Below are 17337 nucleotides of genomic sequence, written 5' to 3' on the forward strand. Positions count from 1 at the left end.
AGTAAATATTGGGCTGATGTTGCCCTGCCGACATCTCCAGACACAGACGTGCTGTGTAAATAGTCGGGTAACCGGAGAGACCGTAAACATGAGGCCCCGAGCTAGTCCAAAGAAGGAGTGTGTCCGAGGTCCTTGGAACGGCTTCCCGGGAGGTAACCCACAGGCCGGGGGAGGAGGGGGTGCGGATCTCACAAGAGCACAGATGCTGTGGAGTTGTGCAGTCCAGTCCCTCACTCACCCCAAATCGGGCTGGGAAGGAAGAGGCTGGTGCAGACCCCAAAACTCGGTCAGGCCTTCTTCTCTCTTCCTAGGCCTCGAGCCTCCCACAACACCTCCCTGATGAGGGCCATCCTGAGGAAATCTGCCGTTTCCCTAGTTGTTTTCGGGTAGGTTTTTGATAGAAGGTTATATCGGAAAATTGTGAGAGTCTGTCAGGAGGGCTCAGGGCGATGCTCTTTGGAGCTGCGGGCTGCCATCAATCAGGGCCGGTGCGGACAAAAGCCAGAAAGCAAGCTGACGCCTCTGTCTGCAGCTGAGCAAGGCTTGGCTTGAGTCCTCCTCGAGGGTTTCCGTGAACGTTTCCTCCGCTGCAGACAGAACTGTTTTAAACACGGCCTTCTGCCCTCCTAGTGGCAATGCAAGCCCTTGGAAGGTTCCGGGAAAAAAAAGTGCAGGACAACATTGACTCCACTGGATGGGAATGGACGGTGGGGCTGCTGAGGGTCCAGCTTCAACTCATTATGAATCATCCCCCAGGGGGCTCAGCTGGCAGCCAAGCCAGGTTTGCCCAGCACTTCTCAGACGTCTCCCCCAGAGTAACCAGAGCCAGAGGAGGTGCCTAAGGAGGGCCTGCTGCCAGAGAAATGTCTTTGAAGTCTCAATTTATCTTCGTTTTAAGAATTTTATAACTCCTTGTGTGTATCCATCCTGTAGCATAAACTTTGAAAATGCAGTTTTCCCAAAATTTCCAAAACCTCCTCGGAAACAATCGCCACCGGACGAGGGCTCCGTGTCTTGGGCCGCCTTCGCGTGAACCCTGGGTGTATGCAGCTGTGTGCCCCCCAGGCTGCAGCCCCGGGGTTGCTTTGGGAACCCGCCGAGGTCTGAGAATGCCATCGGTGTCTTAGAGCCAGGAAATGACCTCACCTGTGGCCCAGGAGCTAGGTGGCTGGAGCACGAGCAGTCATCAGGACTCGGGGCCTCCCCCTGTCGCGTCTCTCCCGTACACGTCTTCCGAGAAGGTCCTATGGCAATGGGCAGACCTGGTGTGACACAGGTGTTGGGGGACCACTGCTCGGTAAACTCAGAGCCTGGGCTTTGGGTTCTGTATCAAAAGCCACAGCGAGGCTCTAAACGGCCCAAAGCTGATATTCTCTTTTTCTGAAACGGAGTTAGCTTAGTTGTGTAAGAAACAATATTAGTTCGACAGAGAGCCACCCCTCACCTTTGTGCAAACTAGCAAACAGAGCCCCTTCGTCCAGAAACTGTACTCCCATCCTTTAGAAAATTCAGGAAACCTGCGGATTTTGTTGAGGGGGGAAAGACACTGTACTGCCATCTGCTGGAAAATAGTTGTAATAAATGGACATGTCCATGATATCCACGGCGGCGTGAGGGGCACTGCCCCCTTCATACAGTGCACAGCCTGCACCACTGTACCCAACTCCCTAGCCGTGAGAGTGGACTGAGTTTTAAGAAATGGTCTTTGGGTTGCATCGAAGAAGGGCAAACACCAGTGGCCAGCTCCAGCCTTCCGTCTAAGAGGCCACGCCCGGGTTGTGTCGGACACAGCTCTTGAGACCCCGTGGTGTTGCAGTGGGGCATAGAGTTTGCAAGGCTCTTTTGTTTCTGAGAGCGGCCTGACAGCCGTCCCGGGGGCGGGGAGGGATTCTGAGGACTAAAGCTGACACCACTCCACTTGAGAGAAAAGAGCTTGCTTCTGGATGCCCGCAGGAGATGATGGTGCTGTCACCTCGTTGGTAACAAGTGTGACACTTAAACATGGGCACACGAGAGCTCCATGTGACCGTGCATCTGGCTGCTCTAGATCCTTGCTAGATTGCTTGCACACTCTATTTTAAATCCTTATGCTAGCACAGCTATGAGAAAGTGAGCCGACTTTTGTGCCGCTTGGAGATGAGCAAGAAAAGTCTGTTCAGCAGGACAAGGCAGGGCGCTGCTGCTTCGGTCTAGAACCCTACCAGCTGCCCCTGCCTCTCTTCCTGCGAGGAAGACTTCCAGTAAGTCAGACAGAAAACACGGGGTGCTGTATCGCTTGACTCATGCTGCGTGACAAACCATCCCGACGTTTAATGGCTTAAAAGCAGCAAACGTCTGTCTAGCTCACAAGTCTGTGGGTCGGGCTGAGCTTAACAGGGGGGTTCTCTGGTCTCGGGTAGACTCGTGTCTGCGCCTGCAGGCAGTTGGGGGCTGGCCCGTCTTCGGGGGCCTCACTGAGCGCAACTCGCATCTCGACCAAACTCGTGGAGGCTGGGCAGGGTTCTGGGAAGTGCGAGAGGCCTCTTGAGGCCCAAGCGGGGTACCGACACGGCTCCGCCTCCACTGCATCCGGTTTTCAGAACAAGTCACAGTGCAGAGTCAAGGGGTGGGAGCCAGCCCCCTCCTCATGATGGGAACTCCCACAGAGTCACGTGGTAAGGGTCCTGGACGCGGGGGACGCAGGATTGTGGGTGCTTCTGCAGTTACTGCCAAGTACAGGTGATATGCTAAGCTCCGGGGACAAAATGCACAAACCCTGCCTTCAAGGAGTCCTCAGACTTAAGACAAACTCGAAGGATAATGAGGGAGCCGTTGAAATTCCTCCTGAGTAGAGATGAGCTACTTATCTGGAATTGAAAGTGAGTAATCTGGGATTAGTGAAGCATTGCACCATCAGCAGGCAGAGTTCTGTGCTAAGGAACCTTATTTCCATCTTACATCCAGCCTTACTCTCGTGATTATGTCCTCCTTAGCACAGAAGGTGCTCATGACACATTTGCCCAGTCAACCACATCTTTATCTTAACGGTATTTCAAGCAGTAACTCCTGAGACATTTCCAGTAAGTCTTGGGTTGTTCTCCTGACCTTCTGCAGGCGTGCTTTGAGGGCCTTGACAACGGCCTTTTTCCGGAACATCCAGACCAAGCCCTGATTCCACATTCCTTGCAGAGGGGAGAAGGTGATAGGGACTTACGGAGAGGAAAGTGTGTGTGGGCAGGGGGGTGGAGGGGAGTGCCAGAAAGTGGGGTCCTGGCAGACGTAGTCTTATGCCGAGAAGAAACTTCCAGGGCCGAAAACACTAGGCACTCAGTGTCCACAACACTGGCCGTGCGGATTGACACTCAGAGCCACAAACGCTTGGCAGTTGTTTTAAGAAAGCTTCTTCCCCGTCATTCAACCTGCATGAGCCCCTTCACTGACTGCACTCCGAGTGCGCTCCCAGGATTCCCCTGGCAACCCGGAGAGGCCAGTCAGCCCCTTCTCTGGGGCAAGGAATTCCGACTGACCGTCGGGTGACTGAGGACGCTCAGCTCACAGGGAAGGAGTATGAGGACGAATGGACAGATAGAGAAGTGGGTGTGCCCGTGAGAGCTGGGCTGGCCTGATGACTCGCTCGGTGCAGGTTTCAGATTCGCTCCTGGCGGCACACTGCAGAAATTCCTGGTCGTGAGCGCTTTCGAACGTGGCCACGGGAGTCACAAGCTCATGACGGTGTGGAACCACAAGCCTGCAGGACAGCAGGCTCACCGACAGCAGACTGAACGCGTGAGGCCTTTTGAATTCGAGGGGATTGAAACGGGGATTTGAGGGCGGGTCATTGATTTGCAAGGTGACGGCAGGAAACCCTGATCAGAGCAGGAACGCGAGAGAGCAAAAGAGAAGGAGGCCCACCAAGACGCGGTAAGTAAGGCTGGTTACCGCTTCGGGCATGTTCCACCGGGGAACTCTGATAGGTCGTGCACCTGAGGGTTGTCACAGCCAAGAAGAGGGGGTGTTGGAGTACCCCACTCCAGCTGGCCACGTTTAAGGGCAGAGGCAGGGATGTCTGACGTCAGAAACAGCGGCCACGAATGCTGGGGACAAAGGACAAGACGTGCCGGGTCTCTCCGAGCACGGGAGAAGGTCAGCTCCCATGCTTAATGTCTGTGATGCCTGTGCGAGAAAACCCAGAAACTCGTCTTGCCGGATGTGACGTCAGAGGGGAAGGTCTTTCCAGAACTGAGCTGAAGGAAACTGCCATCCGGATCCAGTGAGATGCCAGTTCTTGGGGAGTTCACACTGCTGGGTGTGGGGCAGGTACTGCATGTTTTGTAGGTTTGAGAGAAAGATCTAGACGAACAGCAAGGTAGAATGCAGACTGACGGACGCTTTTCAAAGCCTGTTCTGTGAGAGCAGTATTTAGCAATTCCCGCACGATGGCTGATGTCTCCCCAGATAACAATAGGTTTATCAAAAGCCAAAGGAGCTCAGGAAATGTCAAGTCCCTGAGTTTCTTAGATCCTTTACTAAGGGTTATTAGATCCTTGACTTCCTACTGGTCATTACATACGTCTTAAAGGAAGAGGGGCGCCTGGATGGCTCAGTCGGCTAAGCGTCCAGCTGCGGCTCGGGTGATGGTCTCGCCATCCATGAGTTCGAGCCCCACGTCAGGCTCTGTACTGCCCGCTCAGAGCCTGGAGCCCACTTGGGATTCTGTGTCCCCCCTCTCTCTTTTTCCCTCTCCTGCTCGTGCTCTGTCTCGCTCTGTCTCTCAAAAATATATATTAACAAAAAAAATTTTTTTAAGGAAGAAAGAAGGCAGCATCTCCCAAACTCATTTGACTGTGAATTTTATTCGCAAATCACTATTTTACTCCCAAATGCCTTTGAATAACTCTCGGTAACTAGTGTTCGCCAGCACCCCGTTCGGAAAACACTTCAGCAAAAGCACTTTATAAGGAACAGTCATGAGAGAACCTGCAGAAAGTCCGTGCATTTTGAAAAGTGGCTCCACAATAATGCTCTTCCTAAATCGGTCTAATCTGAGGGCCTTTCCAAGCCTTCCCAGGTCTGTGAGTACAGGACTTTTTCCGCTCCTCCCCCGGGCTGCCTTGGGGACCGAAAGGGCTGATTCTCCAGCATTCTAACCCGGCCTCTCCTCCCTCTGCCTTTTAGATGGGCTTCTTTCGCCGAAGGTACAAAGAAATTATTGAAGCCGAGAAAAACCGGAAAGAGAACGAAGACAGTTGGGACTGGGTCCAGAAAAACCAGTGACCTGCCACACCAGTCACGTGACCCAATCGGCCGCCTGTCGTCCTTGGTCTTTGTATCTTCCATATTTGGAAGAAAGAATCTTCTCCAGATTTTTCGGAGGCCCCACTGATGCTGTTGTCTTCCTTGTTTTTTGTCAAGCCCAGGAGCCACCCTGAGGCAGCAGCTCTGGCCAGGTCACATGACTGGAGCCCCACCTGTTTCTTCTTAAAGGTGAACTCCGAACTTGGGAAAGCAAGCTACAGAGGTGAACGATATTTATGGATGCAACGTGCGTGGTCAACCCTCAGGGGAAAACTGTTACCTAAAAGTATTTTTATAAATATAAGCCTTTTATATACTGATTATGTCTTTATATTTGTATCGATGTTTTATTATTTCTATTAAATAGTTCTATAATTCACTCAAGCACTGATCTCCGGGCTGAAATCTTGGAAGTACGTGTGCATTCATACAAATCTGATCGTACTTTGGGACTTGCTGTTAAAAAGAGACGTGCACATAAAATAATCTGAGGAGACCTCGTGTGAGCCACGAAGCAGGCGGCACCACACGTATACTGGTTGAGGTCAGACCCCTAAGACAATTCGCATCTTGGTTGCCTGGAGTCGTTTGAAATAATGTGCTAAAGGACTCTAAGCGGTTTTTCGTACATACCTTGCATCGGAAGGCTTCCAACAGGACTTTGGATGGAAAAACCTGCCCCTAGCACAAGTCTGCTCGGCATCACCTATACGGACATCACACCCTCCTTGCACTTGGATTAATGGACGAGAGCTTGGAGCAAGGCCATTGGGTCACCCGGCAAACCTCAGCAAGGCATCTCATCCTGGACGTCATGCATCCGAGTCCGCTCGCCACGAGGGCTAAATCAGTGCCCACCAAGCAAAGACTTGTGTCACAATGCTGTGATGTGTTGCCTTTTCGTGGTAATTTGAGGTCAGAGGTCTCCGCTTCCCCTCCCACTTTTGCTGTCCCAGCTGATGGCCGTTGCAGATTCCTTCCCAGAGATGACCATTCAACCTGTCCTTAGTTTTTAAAACAGCGTCTTAAGGGAGGTTCCCCGAAAGCAGACTCCAGTACAAAGATTTGCCTGCAAGTAACCGAATAAGGTGGTGTTCTGCCCGTAGGAGGCGGCAGTAAGGGGGTGAGGGAAGCAGGACAGGGAAGGGGAGGGAGCCAGGCAAGGGTGCCATTTCAGAGGACATCCCGAGGAGGGTAGCTTCAGCCTGATCCTGCAGGGAGCTCTGGAGGGTAAGTTATGTCCCAGAGTCGCCCCAACCCGGGGCAAGGGAGCTGATCTTTCAGATCCTTGGGCGCAGGGGAGCTATAAATTTCCCACTCTCAGCTCCGGCTGGCAGAGCGGCTCCGACAGCCCAGAGGCAGTCCTCTGCAGGAGAGCTGCAAATGCACCCCCAGCCCGGGGAGGCATCCAGAAATGATGTGAAAAAGAACGCACTGGGACCCGGGCGCAGCGCTGGCACTTCCCTGCCCACTGCGCGCCTGAATGCTGAGTTGCTGCCCTCGGTTCCAGTCTCCCTGTTTGCCGGTTGGTGTTTATCATCAGCCGCGCTGTGCCGCCTGGTTTTGGGTGCAATGTGATTTTCTAGAAGGGCAATGAGATGACGCGTGTAGTGTGCCCAGCACAGCGCCTGGACCGCAGGGGACACTCAGTAACTGGCCGCAGCCCTGGCCGCGGTCGCCACAAACCTTCTGAGGAGAGAAAAAACACGCGGCTGAGAACAGGGTCTGACAAAGAGTCCTTAATGGCTTATTACAGCCCGCTGGAGCCCCAGGTGCATAAAAGATGTTAGCAAGTGGGACCGAAAGAGGAAACAAGACGGGGGATCTTTCTTGTAGGGCCTTGTCCACTGGAAGCTAACATGTTGGGGGGTCTGTGAACATCGTTGCAAAGGCGCAGAACTCCAGAGGACACAGGCTTTTCCACGCGCATACATGGCTAATACCTGGAAAGATAGCAAAGTTTAGGCAAAATCATGAGGATGCCGGACAGTTGTGAACCTGGCGTGGAACAGAAGCGTCTTTTCGTTTCTTATTATGCAGTTGACTCTGGTGCAGAAAGACAGTGAACGTATCATGTGTCCCTTCCTGGTGAATCTGGGAATAGATGACAAGGCCAGAGGGTCAATGGCATGAACTAGGCTGATCTTAGAATGAAGGCGGGGATGTTGCTTCTGACAGGGACGGAGGCAGAGGTAGCTACCGGGCAGATGCAGTCAAAGACACCAGTTGTCAGAGTTCCCCCGTGAGTTGTATCAAAAGTAGTGAAGGCAGTTTTGAGGGGGTCTTGGTCACTCGCTTAAAGGACACCTTTAAGCTGTGCATCAGGAGCTGCGTTAAGTGCTGGGGCTTCCCCAGAGAACTCCGCAGCACATTCTGCCCGGAGAGCCAAACCCTCCCGCCAGAGGCGGACGGAGGGTCTCCTCTATGAGACCCCATGTGCGGCTTTCCCTCAGTGGACTTTTGCTCGTAGTATCATGCCGTCCTTTAATAAGCCACTGAAGATTGTTAGGCGGTAGGCCTGGGTCAGCTCCCTCAGCGGCTTTGGACAAACGCATTTACAGCCTGTAACCAGCTCCCTTACGAGGGGTCCAGACGCACTGGTGGCCACGTAGAGGATGACTCCTCCTGTCCCTGTGGACGGTCTCGGAGCCAGGATCTGTTTGCCCCTGGTCGATTCTGAACGGCAGACCCACATGGGCAGTCATACGCTCAGGAGATCACTAAGACTTCATAAGGCAGCCACTCCAGGAATCTGTCTGGAGAAGGACGGTGCCTCTGCACGTCTGATGGTGCTGAGTAGCAGGTGGGGCGACAGCAGGAAGTTAGCTGCTTGACACGGTGATAAAGAAGCCCAGCCCACCGTGAGCCCTCTCAATAGGCTCTCAGGGGAAGCAGGCAGGGTGAATGGCATCTGTACAACTTCTCCAGAATATTCTTTTGAAAGTCCACAGTGCATTCCGGTTTCGAACCCTCCTGCTTCTGTGGGTTCGCTGTGGAGTCCTATCAGATATCCTCTTACACATTAGTTCAATCTGCTTCGGCTTTTAGTTATGTATTCAGTATGGTTTTAACTGACGGGAAGATTGAGACACTTTTTAAATATGAAAAAGGACCTTTGTAAAAATTGAAAATAATGCCCGCTTTTCAAGAATGGTTGACTTATGCTCCGTTGATATGGGACTCATGAGTTGGGGACATCCCCAGAGTGAGTCCTAGACCTGTTCCCAAGAAAAGACCACAAGGTTTAGGAATAAGGAGATACTAGAAGAAGGGGGCGGGTCCACTGGCTTGCTGCTGACTGACAGGCACACGTCAGGAATCCGCTCTCTCAGTCAGCTGGTACCAGCATCAGCATCACCAGGAGTATTCTCACGTTTGGTGAATGTTGTAGAAAATCCACTAGAAAGTCGTCTTTCACCCAGTCACGCATAGCCTACCATCTTTGAGCCAAAGGCAAGGGAGTTAAGAACAAACAGAAAACCAGCAGGCCTCCCAGGAATATCTGGGACCTGTTTTCAATGCAGAAGTATAGTAGATCCCCCAAGTGATACATGTGCTGTGGGCTACCTGTTAAAACCCTAGCAGAGTCCTTTTTTTTAAAGGCTGTTCCGCTACTTTTATTCTTGGAAAAGACGGTATGGCCAGGGGAATGCAGTTACACATAGGTTACATATGAAATGTGCATCTGGTGAAACACACATGCACCTGACCCAGACTTCCGGGAATGTAGAGGCACTGCAAAGGATTGTTATGTCGGGGAAATGGCCCTTTAGCAGACAAAAGGCAGAAAGTGAGTGTCATTTCAGAAGTGCTCCGACGCACAGGGGTCTAAGCAATGTGTCGTTCTGCTATGTGGAGCAGTGGTACACACAGCGGATAATATTTTCTGAAACAAAGAATGGCTGAAGGGAAGATACAGATGCCACCAGGGCCAAGATGAACCTACTAGAATGTCTTCCGATTTTCAGCACATTGGGATAATGAACAAATTTCCCGCATGGTGCAATGCTTTATAGCACAATGGTCTAGATTTCAGACTTTGTTGTTGTTGTTGTTTTTCCTAATGTGCACGGTGTGACGGGCAGAGTGAGTTTAAAAGCTTTAAGAGTGATTAATTGCATGGCAGACACCCACGCTAACTTCACTTCCAGAACTTGACTGATGCATCCATGTACATTTACGTTGAGGAATTTTGGTGGGAGGGGTGTTCCTCCTCCCAAAGTCATTAAAAGTGTATTAAAGTTTATGCAGTCACTTCTAATTCACTTGCACTGTTAGGGGAATGCAGGTTTACAAAAATACATGTTTGGAATAAAAAAATGGCTGCAAATGATTCAGGAGTTTGGTCTGTCATTTCTTTGCTGGTGAAGAACTTGAACCTTTTTAGGGTGTTGAAGATGCGGTTTGAATGTAATACGTCGCGACCGTTAAAGAGCACGTGCAGGTCTATCTAATCGTGCATGAACAACCCCCTCCATGTGGCCGAACTGTCCCCGACCCTTGGCCTCCATTCTGTAGTCACCACTTTCTCTGTGCGTCACCCACCTGCCCAGGGCCACACCTGGGACTTTGATCTGAGGACAAACGTGCCCAAATTAAATGGAGTGGATTCCTTGTTGTTAGTAGACTGCTTCCACTAGTCACCAAGCATTTCCCCAGAAGCTTTCTGGTAGCATCCTTACACGTTTACAAACATCGTGTTCTCTTACATTTGCAATCTCCATCTGTCTAGTTACGTCCCTGTCCTTATCTCAAATGCTGTTCACTTCTGTGTGTTTCTCTTTTTTCCCTGGATGAGACCAACAAGGATCTACTTTGCCAGTGCTTTCAAGAATAAGCCTTTGGCCATACCAATCAAACCTACTGGGTTTTGTTTTCTATCTCATTCATTACTGGCTTTATACTTATTAAAAGTTATTACAGTGCCCCGTAGTTAAAATTCACGCACAAACACACCACACAGTATAGAAGAAGGGTATGAGAAGATACACGCCAAGGGATTAAAAATGGTTACCTTTAGGTAGATGGGAATGTCAGTGTTTTAGCTTTGTTTTTTGTTTTGTTTTTCCTTGCCTGAGGTTTAGTGTAGTTCCAGGCATTTTTTAGCATGTATTTCTTTTGCAACAATGAGGCATATGCAAATTATTTTTTAAATAAAATCACATCCGGGGGAATATGAATTGCTAAGCCAAAAGAGATCTCAAATTGCAAGTCCAGAAAGGAAGAGCTTTGTTTGCAGCAAAGAGCACTGATGAGGCTGACTCTGAGGACAATGGTCCAGTGAGTAATTTCAAGCTTTCTAATTCCAGATACTTCCTGGCTTAACAAGAACTCCCGCCATCACTAAGACTAATTAAATACATTTCTCTAAGGTTACCCGACCTGTTTCCTTAAGCCAGGAAGAGGTCTGGACAAACTCAAAGGAATCAAAAGACACAACACTAAGAGGAAGAAAATCACCAGTTAGCAATGTCAGGCCCCCTTCGATCAGCAGTTTTTCAGTCTGCCAGATTATGTCTGGTCCTTATAGACTGTCTGCTCATCAGGTTACTGTGCTTGGTAATCGAATTAATGTAAGTACTTACTTAGAGCCCCGCCTACGCTATGAAACCAGTTGGCAGCTGTCCATCAGCAAAGGCGCCTGACCCTGAGATCACGTCCATTCATTCTACGTACACGTCCAACTGAAGTGTGTTTAACAAGGTATCTCTGACTCCGTGCTGAAATCTGAAGCTGTGCCATCTGGGCTTGCTACCAAAGCCCTGCTTTGCCTCAAAGTCGGATCCAGATCATTTTATACTTTATTTGATGTGACTCTTCCATAATTGAAAAGGATCCTAAAAATTAAAACAAATCTCATCAAAGGTACAACTACTCGCCAAACAGATGAAAAAGCAGGGGGCATTTTGAAAGTATTTCCAGGAAACCTTTCTTCTAAGAAATGACAGATTAAGATAAGTGAAATTATCTCCAAATCGACATCTATTCAGAACCCACCTTATCAGTTAGGAGACTCTCTGGCTCCATATAATAGAAAAAATCCCAAATGACCACGTTTTAAACACGATAGAAGTGTGTTCCTCTCTCACATAAGAGAAGACGAGGTCTGAGTCATCAAGATCTCATATAGCAGCTTCGTGGATCACCAGCGCATCAGCTCCTATCTTTCAAGGTATGTGGTTTACATCCTTAAAGTTGTTTCCTGGTTCCAGATGGCTACCAAGGAACCAACCACCATGGCAATATTCCAGGCCAACAGTAGGGGAGGAGGATAAGATGCCACGTGCCTCCTCCCTTCTCACTAGCCTTGCAGAAGTCCCATACAACACTAACCAGAAATTTGTCATAAGAATCCACCCGCCCGCAAAGGAGGATGGGGAGTGGATTGTTAAGGTCTAAGAGGAGCGCACATGTTGAAGGTAACTACGTCGCCACACCCACCACGTGTAAGATACTCAGAATGTAAGTGTCCTAAACCCTAAGCGCGTAGGGCTGGATGTAAGCAAAGGGAAAGGCTTTATTTGGGGTCAGGGTGGGAATCTCAGGTACATAGAGTTGGCTAATCAAATTCACGTCCACACAGAGCCTTTTCTCGTTTTGTGTCGTTTTTCTCCTTTATCCACCCGGCGCCGTCCCCACTTACATTTCCCCCTCTTCCCGAGGCACCAAGTCTAGTGAATGGAGTACATGTCCTTGGAAATGTACATAGTATTATTTTTTTAAGTTTGTTTATTTATTTGTATATATTTTTTTCATTATGAAATTTATTGTCAAATTGGTTTCCATACAACACCCAGTGCTCATCCCAACAGGTGCCCTCCTCAATACCCATCACCCACCCACCCCTCCCTCCCACCCTCCATAAACCCTCAGTTTGTTCTCAGTTTTTAGGAGTCTCTTATGTTTTGGCTCCCTCCCTCTCTAACCATTTTTTTCTTCCCCTCCCCCATGGTCTTCTGTTAAGTTTCTCAGGTTCCACATAGGAGTGAAAACATATGGAATCTGTCCTTCTCTGTATGACTTATTTCACTTAGCATCACACTCTCCGGTTCCATCCACGTTGCTACAAATGTCTGGATTTCATTCTTTCTCGTTGCCAAGTAGTATTCCATTGTATATATAAACCACAACTTCTTTACCCATTCGTCAGTTGGTGGACATTTAGGCTCTTTCCATCATTTGGCTCTTGTTGAAAGTGCTGCTATGAACATTGGGGTACAAGTGCCCCCGTGCCTCAGCACTCCTGTATCCCTTGGGTAAATTCCTAGCAGTGCTACTGCTGGGTCATAGGGTAGGTCTATTTTTAATTTTTTGAGGAACCTCCACACTATTTATTTATTTTTAGAGAGCGCACGCACACGGGGGCAGGGAAGCGGCAGGGAGAAAAATCCCAGAGGCTCCGCACAGAGCCCAACATGGGGCTCAATCTCAAGAACCATTAGATTATGGTTCTCATAATTAAGACCCGACCCCAAATCAAGAGCCAGACACTTAACTGACTGAGCCATCCAGGTGCCCCTCATTTCCCTGATTTCTTTAGTTTGTAACTAGAAGTTTGTACCTCTTAATCCCTTTTGTCTGTTTCAGCACCACTTCCCCCATCCACTTCCCCTCTGGCAACCACCAGTTTGTTCTCTGTATTGAAGAGTCTGTTGTTTGTCGATTTGTTTTGTTTTTAGATTCTACAGGTAAGTGAAATCATAAAGTATATGTCTTTCTCTGTCTGATTTGTATCACCAGCATACTACTCTCTAGGTCCATCCATGTTGTTGCAAATGGCAGAATCTCATTCTTTTTTATGGCTGAGTGATATTCCATTATATCTATATCTATATATCTCTATCACCTCTTCTTAGTAACTCATCATGGATGAATGCTTGGATTGTTTCCCTGTATTTGCTGTTGTAAATAACGCTGCAATGAGCATAGGCATGTGCGTAGCTTTTCCAGTTAGTGTGTTCGTTTTCTCTGGGTAAATACCCAGTGGTGAAAGTACTGGTTCACAGGGTAATCTTATTTTTAATTTACTGAGGAACCTCCATACTGCTTTCCACAGTGGTTGTACCAATTTGCATCCTCATCAACGGTGCATGAGTGTTCGTACTCAATGACGAAAAACTCATATCCCTCTGTTCCCTCCTTAGTCCCTGCAAGGTTAGCTCCTTAGCCTGGGGGCTTGCAACATGAGAATAACAACAGAAACTGCAAACTCCAACGACAGTGAAGAGTAGTGAATAGCTTTCTTGAGGGATCGTGTATTTTCAGGACAAGAGATAGCTCTAAGATGCTATACATTCATCATTAAAACGTTTAGTGACCCCTTACACAACAGAAAGACAGACTATTGCCCAGGCTCTTCTGAGGAATGATGACCATCCATGGACTCTCCATGTAAGACTTCCCCAGGATATTTGTAATATCAAATATCTAAGATGCTCTCGTTGCCATGTCCAAAACTGTTGACAGATGACATGTGGAATGTACAGTGTAGGGGTGTGTTTGAGAAGATGAGCTATTGATTTAAGCAGATCATGGGCCAACACCCAGCAGGAGAGAAAAGGAGCAGAGGACCATACCCACCAGGGCCCTGAGAGACAGGGGACTTGCAGAAGAGAGCCCTGGTTATTGGTGGGGCAGTACCCCGCCCCCTGCCCGCCAAACTACCACTACCCCACCACATCCCAGAACCTTGCCTAAGGGAACTTGGGAAGAAAATATGTTCACCTAGGACCCCCAGGGCAGATGGACACAGGGAATAATGCAGCTGCATATACTCATGACCATCCCCAAAGAGGGGATTCAGGAACATCTGGTTGAGTGATTCTGGCTGAATTGTAGATACTTGCATATGGTGTCAGTATGGCTTTGTCTACCCACTCATTAGCAGCACGCTCTGGCCCATATCAGTTACCTCTAAAACTTGAATCTTTGAACTGTTACCTATTCTGGACATCACTCATTATGGAAGTTTTTTCCTCAGCAGTCCTGAAATTACATTCTTCCAGCTTCTGTTAAACACTCCATTTGATGGAACGTTCGCGTGATTTCCCCACCCAACTGGTCAGCGCTCCCTGAACCTTGCGAGCTCCCTCTTTTTCCCCAGCCCTCCCAGCCATCTATCCCAAGCCTCCTTTTTTTTTTGCTTTAAAAAAAATCATCATGAAATACACATAATATATATTTTACCATCGTAACCATTTTTAATGGTATTAAGCACATTCAAATTGTTGTTGTACAGGCACCACCACCATTCATCCCCATAACTCTTTCCGTTTTGTTAACCTGAAACTCTCTACCTGTTAAGCAAGTCCCATTCTCCCCTCTCCCCAACCCCTGCCAACCACCCTTCTATTTCCTGTTTCTATGATTTTGACTCTTCTAAGTACCTCATGTAAGTAGAATCCTACAGCGTTTGTCTTTTGGTGACTGGCGTATTTCACTTAGCATAATGTCGTCAAGGCCCATCTATGTGGTAGCATATTGCAGAGTTTTCTTTCTTCTTAAAGCTGAATGATATTCCATTGTATATACATCCCACATTTGGCTCATCCATTCACTGGCCAACAGAGCACTTAGGTTGCTTCCACCTTTTGACTACTGTGAGGAATGCTGCTGTGAACATGGGTGCACAAATACCTCTTCAAGACCCTGCCCTCAATTCTTGTGGGTGTATACTCAGAAATGGGATTGCTAGATGATATGGTTAATTCTATTTTTAAGTATTTGAGGAACCACCATATTGTTTTCCATACCGCCGCACCATTTATGCTCCCAAACATGCACGGGGGTTCCAATTTGTCCACATCCTCACCAACACTTGTTTTCTGGGTTTTGTTGTTCGTTTGTTTTTTCACAGTAGCCATCCTAATGCGTATATGGCAGTATCTCATTGTAGGTTTGACTTAACGTTTCCCTAACAATTTGTAACGTGGAACGCCTTTTCTTGTGCTTGTTGGCCATTTGTATATCTTCTGTGGAATAATGCCCACTCAAACTCTTTGCCCATTTTTGAATTGGGTTGTTTGTTGTTGTTGTTGTTGTTGTTGTTGTTGTTGCTGAGTTTTAGAAGTTCTCTATTTATTCCGGGTATAAACTGCTTATCAGATATGTGATTTGCAAATATTTCCTTCCGTTCTGTGGGTTTCCTTTTTACTCTGTGGACAATGTCTTTTGAAGCATAAAATGTTTAAGTTTTTGTAGAGTCCAATGTTAATAGAGTCCAAATTGTCTATTTTTTCTTTTGTTACCTGTCCCTTTAGTGTTGTGTTCAAGAAATCATTGCCAAATGCAATGTTGAGACACTTTGTCCTGTGTTTTCTTCTAAGAGTTTTTTTTAATGTTTACTTATTTTTGAGGGAGAGAGACAGAGTGCAAGCAGGGGAAGGGCAGAGAGAGAGGGTGACACAGAATCCGAAGCAGGCTCCAGGCTCTGAGCTGTCAGCACAGATCCTGACGTGGGGCTTGAACTCAAGAACCATGAGATCATTACCTGAACTGAAGTCAGACGCTTAACCGACTGAGCCACCCAGGTGTGCCTCTCCTAAGAGTTTCATTGCTTTAGGTCCTTCCTCCATTTTGAATTAATTTGGGTATGTGCTGTGAGGTATGGGTCCACCTTCATTCTTTGCCTGTGGATATCCAGTTGTCCCAGGCCCTTTGTTGAAAAGACTGTCTTTCCCCTCCATTGAATGGTCTTGGCATCCTCGTCACAAATCATTTGATCATATGTGTGAGAGTTCATTCCTGGGTCTCTATTCTATCCCATTGGTCTATTTGTCTGTTCTTCCCACTGTGTCCCCAACCCTCCCCACCATCTGTCCTAAGCCTCCCTTAAAAAAAAAAAAAAGTTCTATTTTGTCTCCATGACAGCACTCAAAGCATATGAAAAGAGCTGCTGTATAACCTACAAAATGTCTCTTTCCTGCATAAAGAAATCTCCAGTTCCTAAGACTATTTTTATGACAGTTTCCACATCCTGCACCATCTCTGACATAGAAGAAACTGCCACCCTGTAACGAAGCCACCCCTCAACTTTTCCTCCTTGCTCTGAGTTGCCAGTATGGAACTAAATTCAGTAACTAGAATTTTTCCACGTTTAATTTGCAGCATTGCCATCCTGTTGACTCATAAGAAGGTTGTGGGCAACTCGTTGGTATTTTTTAATCCACTGCTACAAAAGAAAAAAAGAAATATCTTCCCTATGCCATTTGTCTTAATTCTGGGAAATATTTCAGGAAAGTGCAACCATGATTACAACAAATGCCTGGACATCTACCACCATGGTGTCGTGTTTGCTTCAATTATTTTGTCAAGTCATTGGGGTTGTTTTTTTTTTTTTAACTTTTGGGGGAGATAATGATAGACTCAGGCAGTTGAAAAATAGTACAAAGAAGTCCTGTGTGCCCTTCACCCAGCTTTCCCCAGTGGTAACATCTAGCATAACTATAATACATACAATATCAAAAAAGAGAAATGTATGCTGATACGATCTACAGATCATATTTGGATTTCATCCCTTTTTATCTACATGCACGTGTGTGTGTGTGTGTGTGTGTGTGTGTGTGAGATCTGCAGCTTTCAGCAATTTGATCAGCCATAGAGACACACATAACCACTACCACAATCAAGATTAATCACCACATTATTTTGTACGCCTGAAACTGATATAATGTTATATGTCAATTTTAACTCAATTAAAAATGTTTTGCGAAGATGAATCACCGCAAAAGGACTCTTCATGCTACCCCTCCCCAGCCGTCCCTTACCCCTGACAACCATTAATCTGTCTCCACATCTTCTAGAAGATGTTTTATAAATGGAATCATAGCATGCATAGCCTTCTTCTCTCTTTCCACTTGTACATTCTAGGCAGATTTGTTTCTATTCACAGAAACTGTTCCTTTTTCTTTCCTCTGAAGAAATACTCACTTCACATATGTGTCTCCCATACAAATGTCCATGTGTGGAAAACCTTCAGCCATGTGGGGAGAGTGGGAGAAGGGAGATTCCCAATTTCACATTTGGTGGTTACTTTCCACAGTGGTAACACTTGTTTTCTGGTAC

The 17337-nt window shown here is 47.6% G+C and overlaps 1 protein-coding gene across 4 annotated transcripts in view; it reads left to right on the forward strand.

The window, feature by feature from the left end:
• Positions 1-17337, forward strand: part of ITGA9 (integrin subunit alpha 9) — a 343812-nt gene that overhangs the window by 317952 nt on the left and 8523 nt on the right. For 2 of the 4 annotated variants that reach the window (XM_040479773.1, XM_040479775.1), the window contains one exon: positions 5155-9607. The exons of the other annotated variants lie outside the window; for them this stretch is intronic. In XM_040479773.1, the coding sequence (XP_040335707.1) occupies positions 5155-5253 (99 nt within the window). In that variant the 3' untranslated portion in view covers positions 5254-9607. Of the gene's footprint in view, positions 1-5154; positions 9608-17337 lie in introns of those variants that run through there. 4 annotated transcript variants of the gene reach the window in all.

This window comes from Herpailurus yagouaroundi, unplaced genomic scaffold, assembly GCF_014898765.1.
Source record: "Herpailurus yagouaroundi ecotype Mexico unplaced genomic scaffold, PumYag 159, whole genome shotgun sequence".
NCBI lineage: Eukaryota > Metazoa > Chordata > Mammalia > Carnivora > Felidae > Herpailurus > Herpailurus yagouaroundi.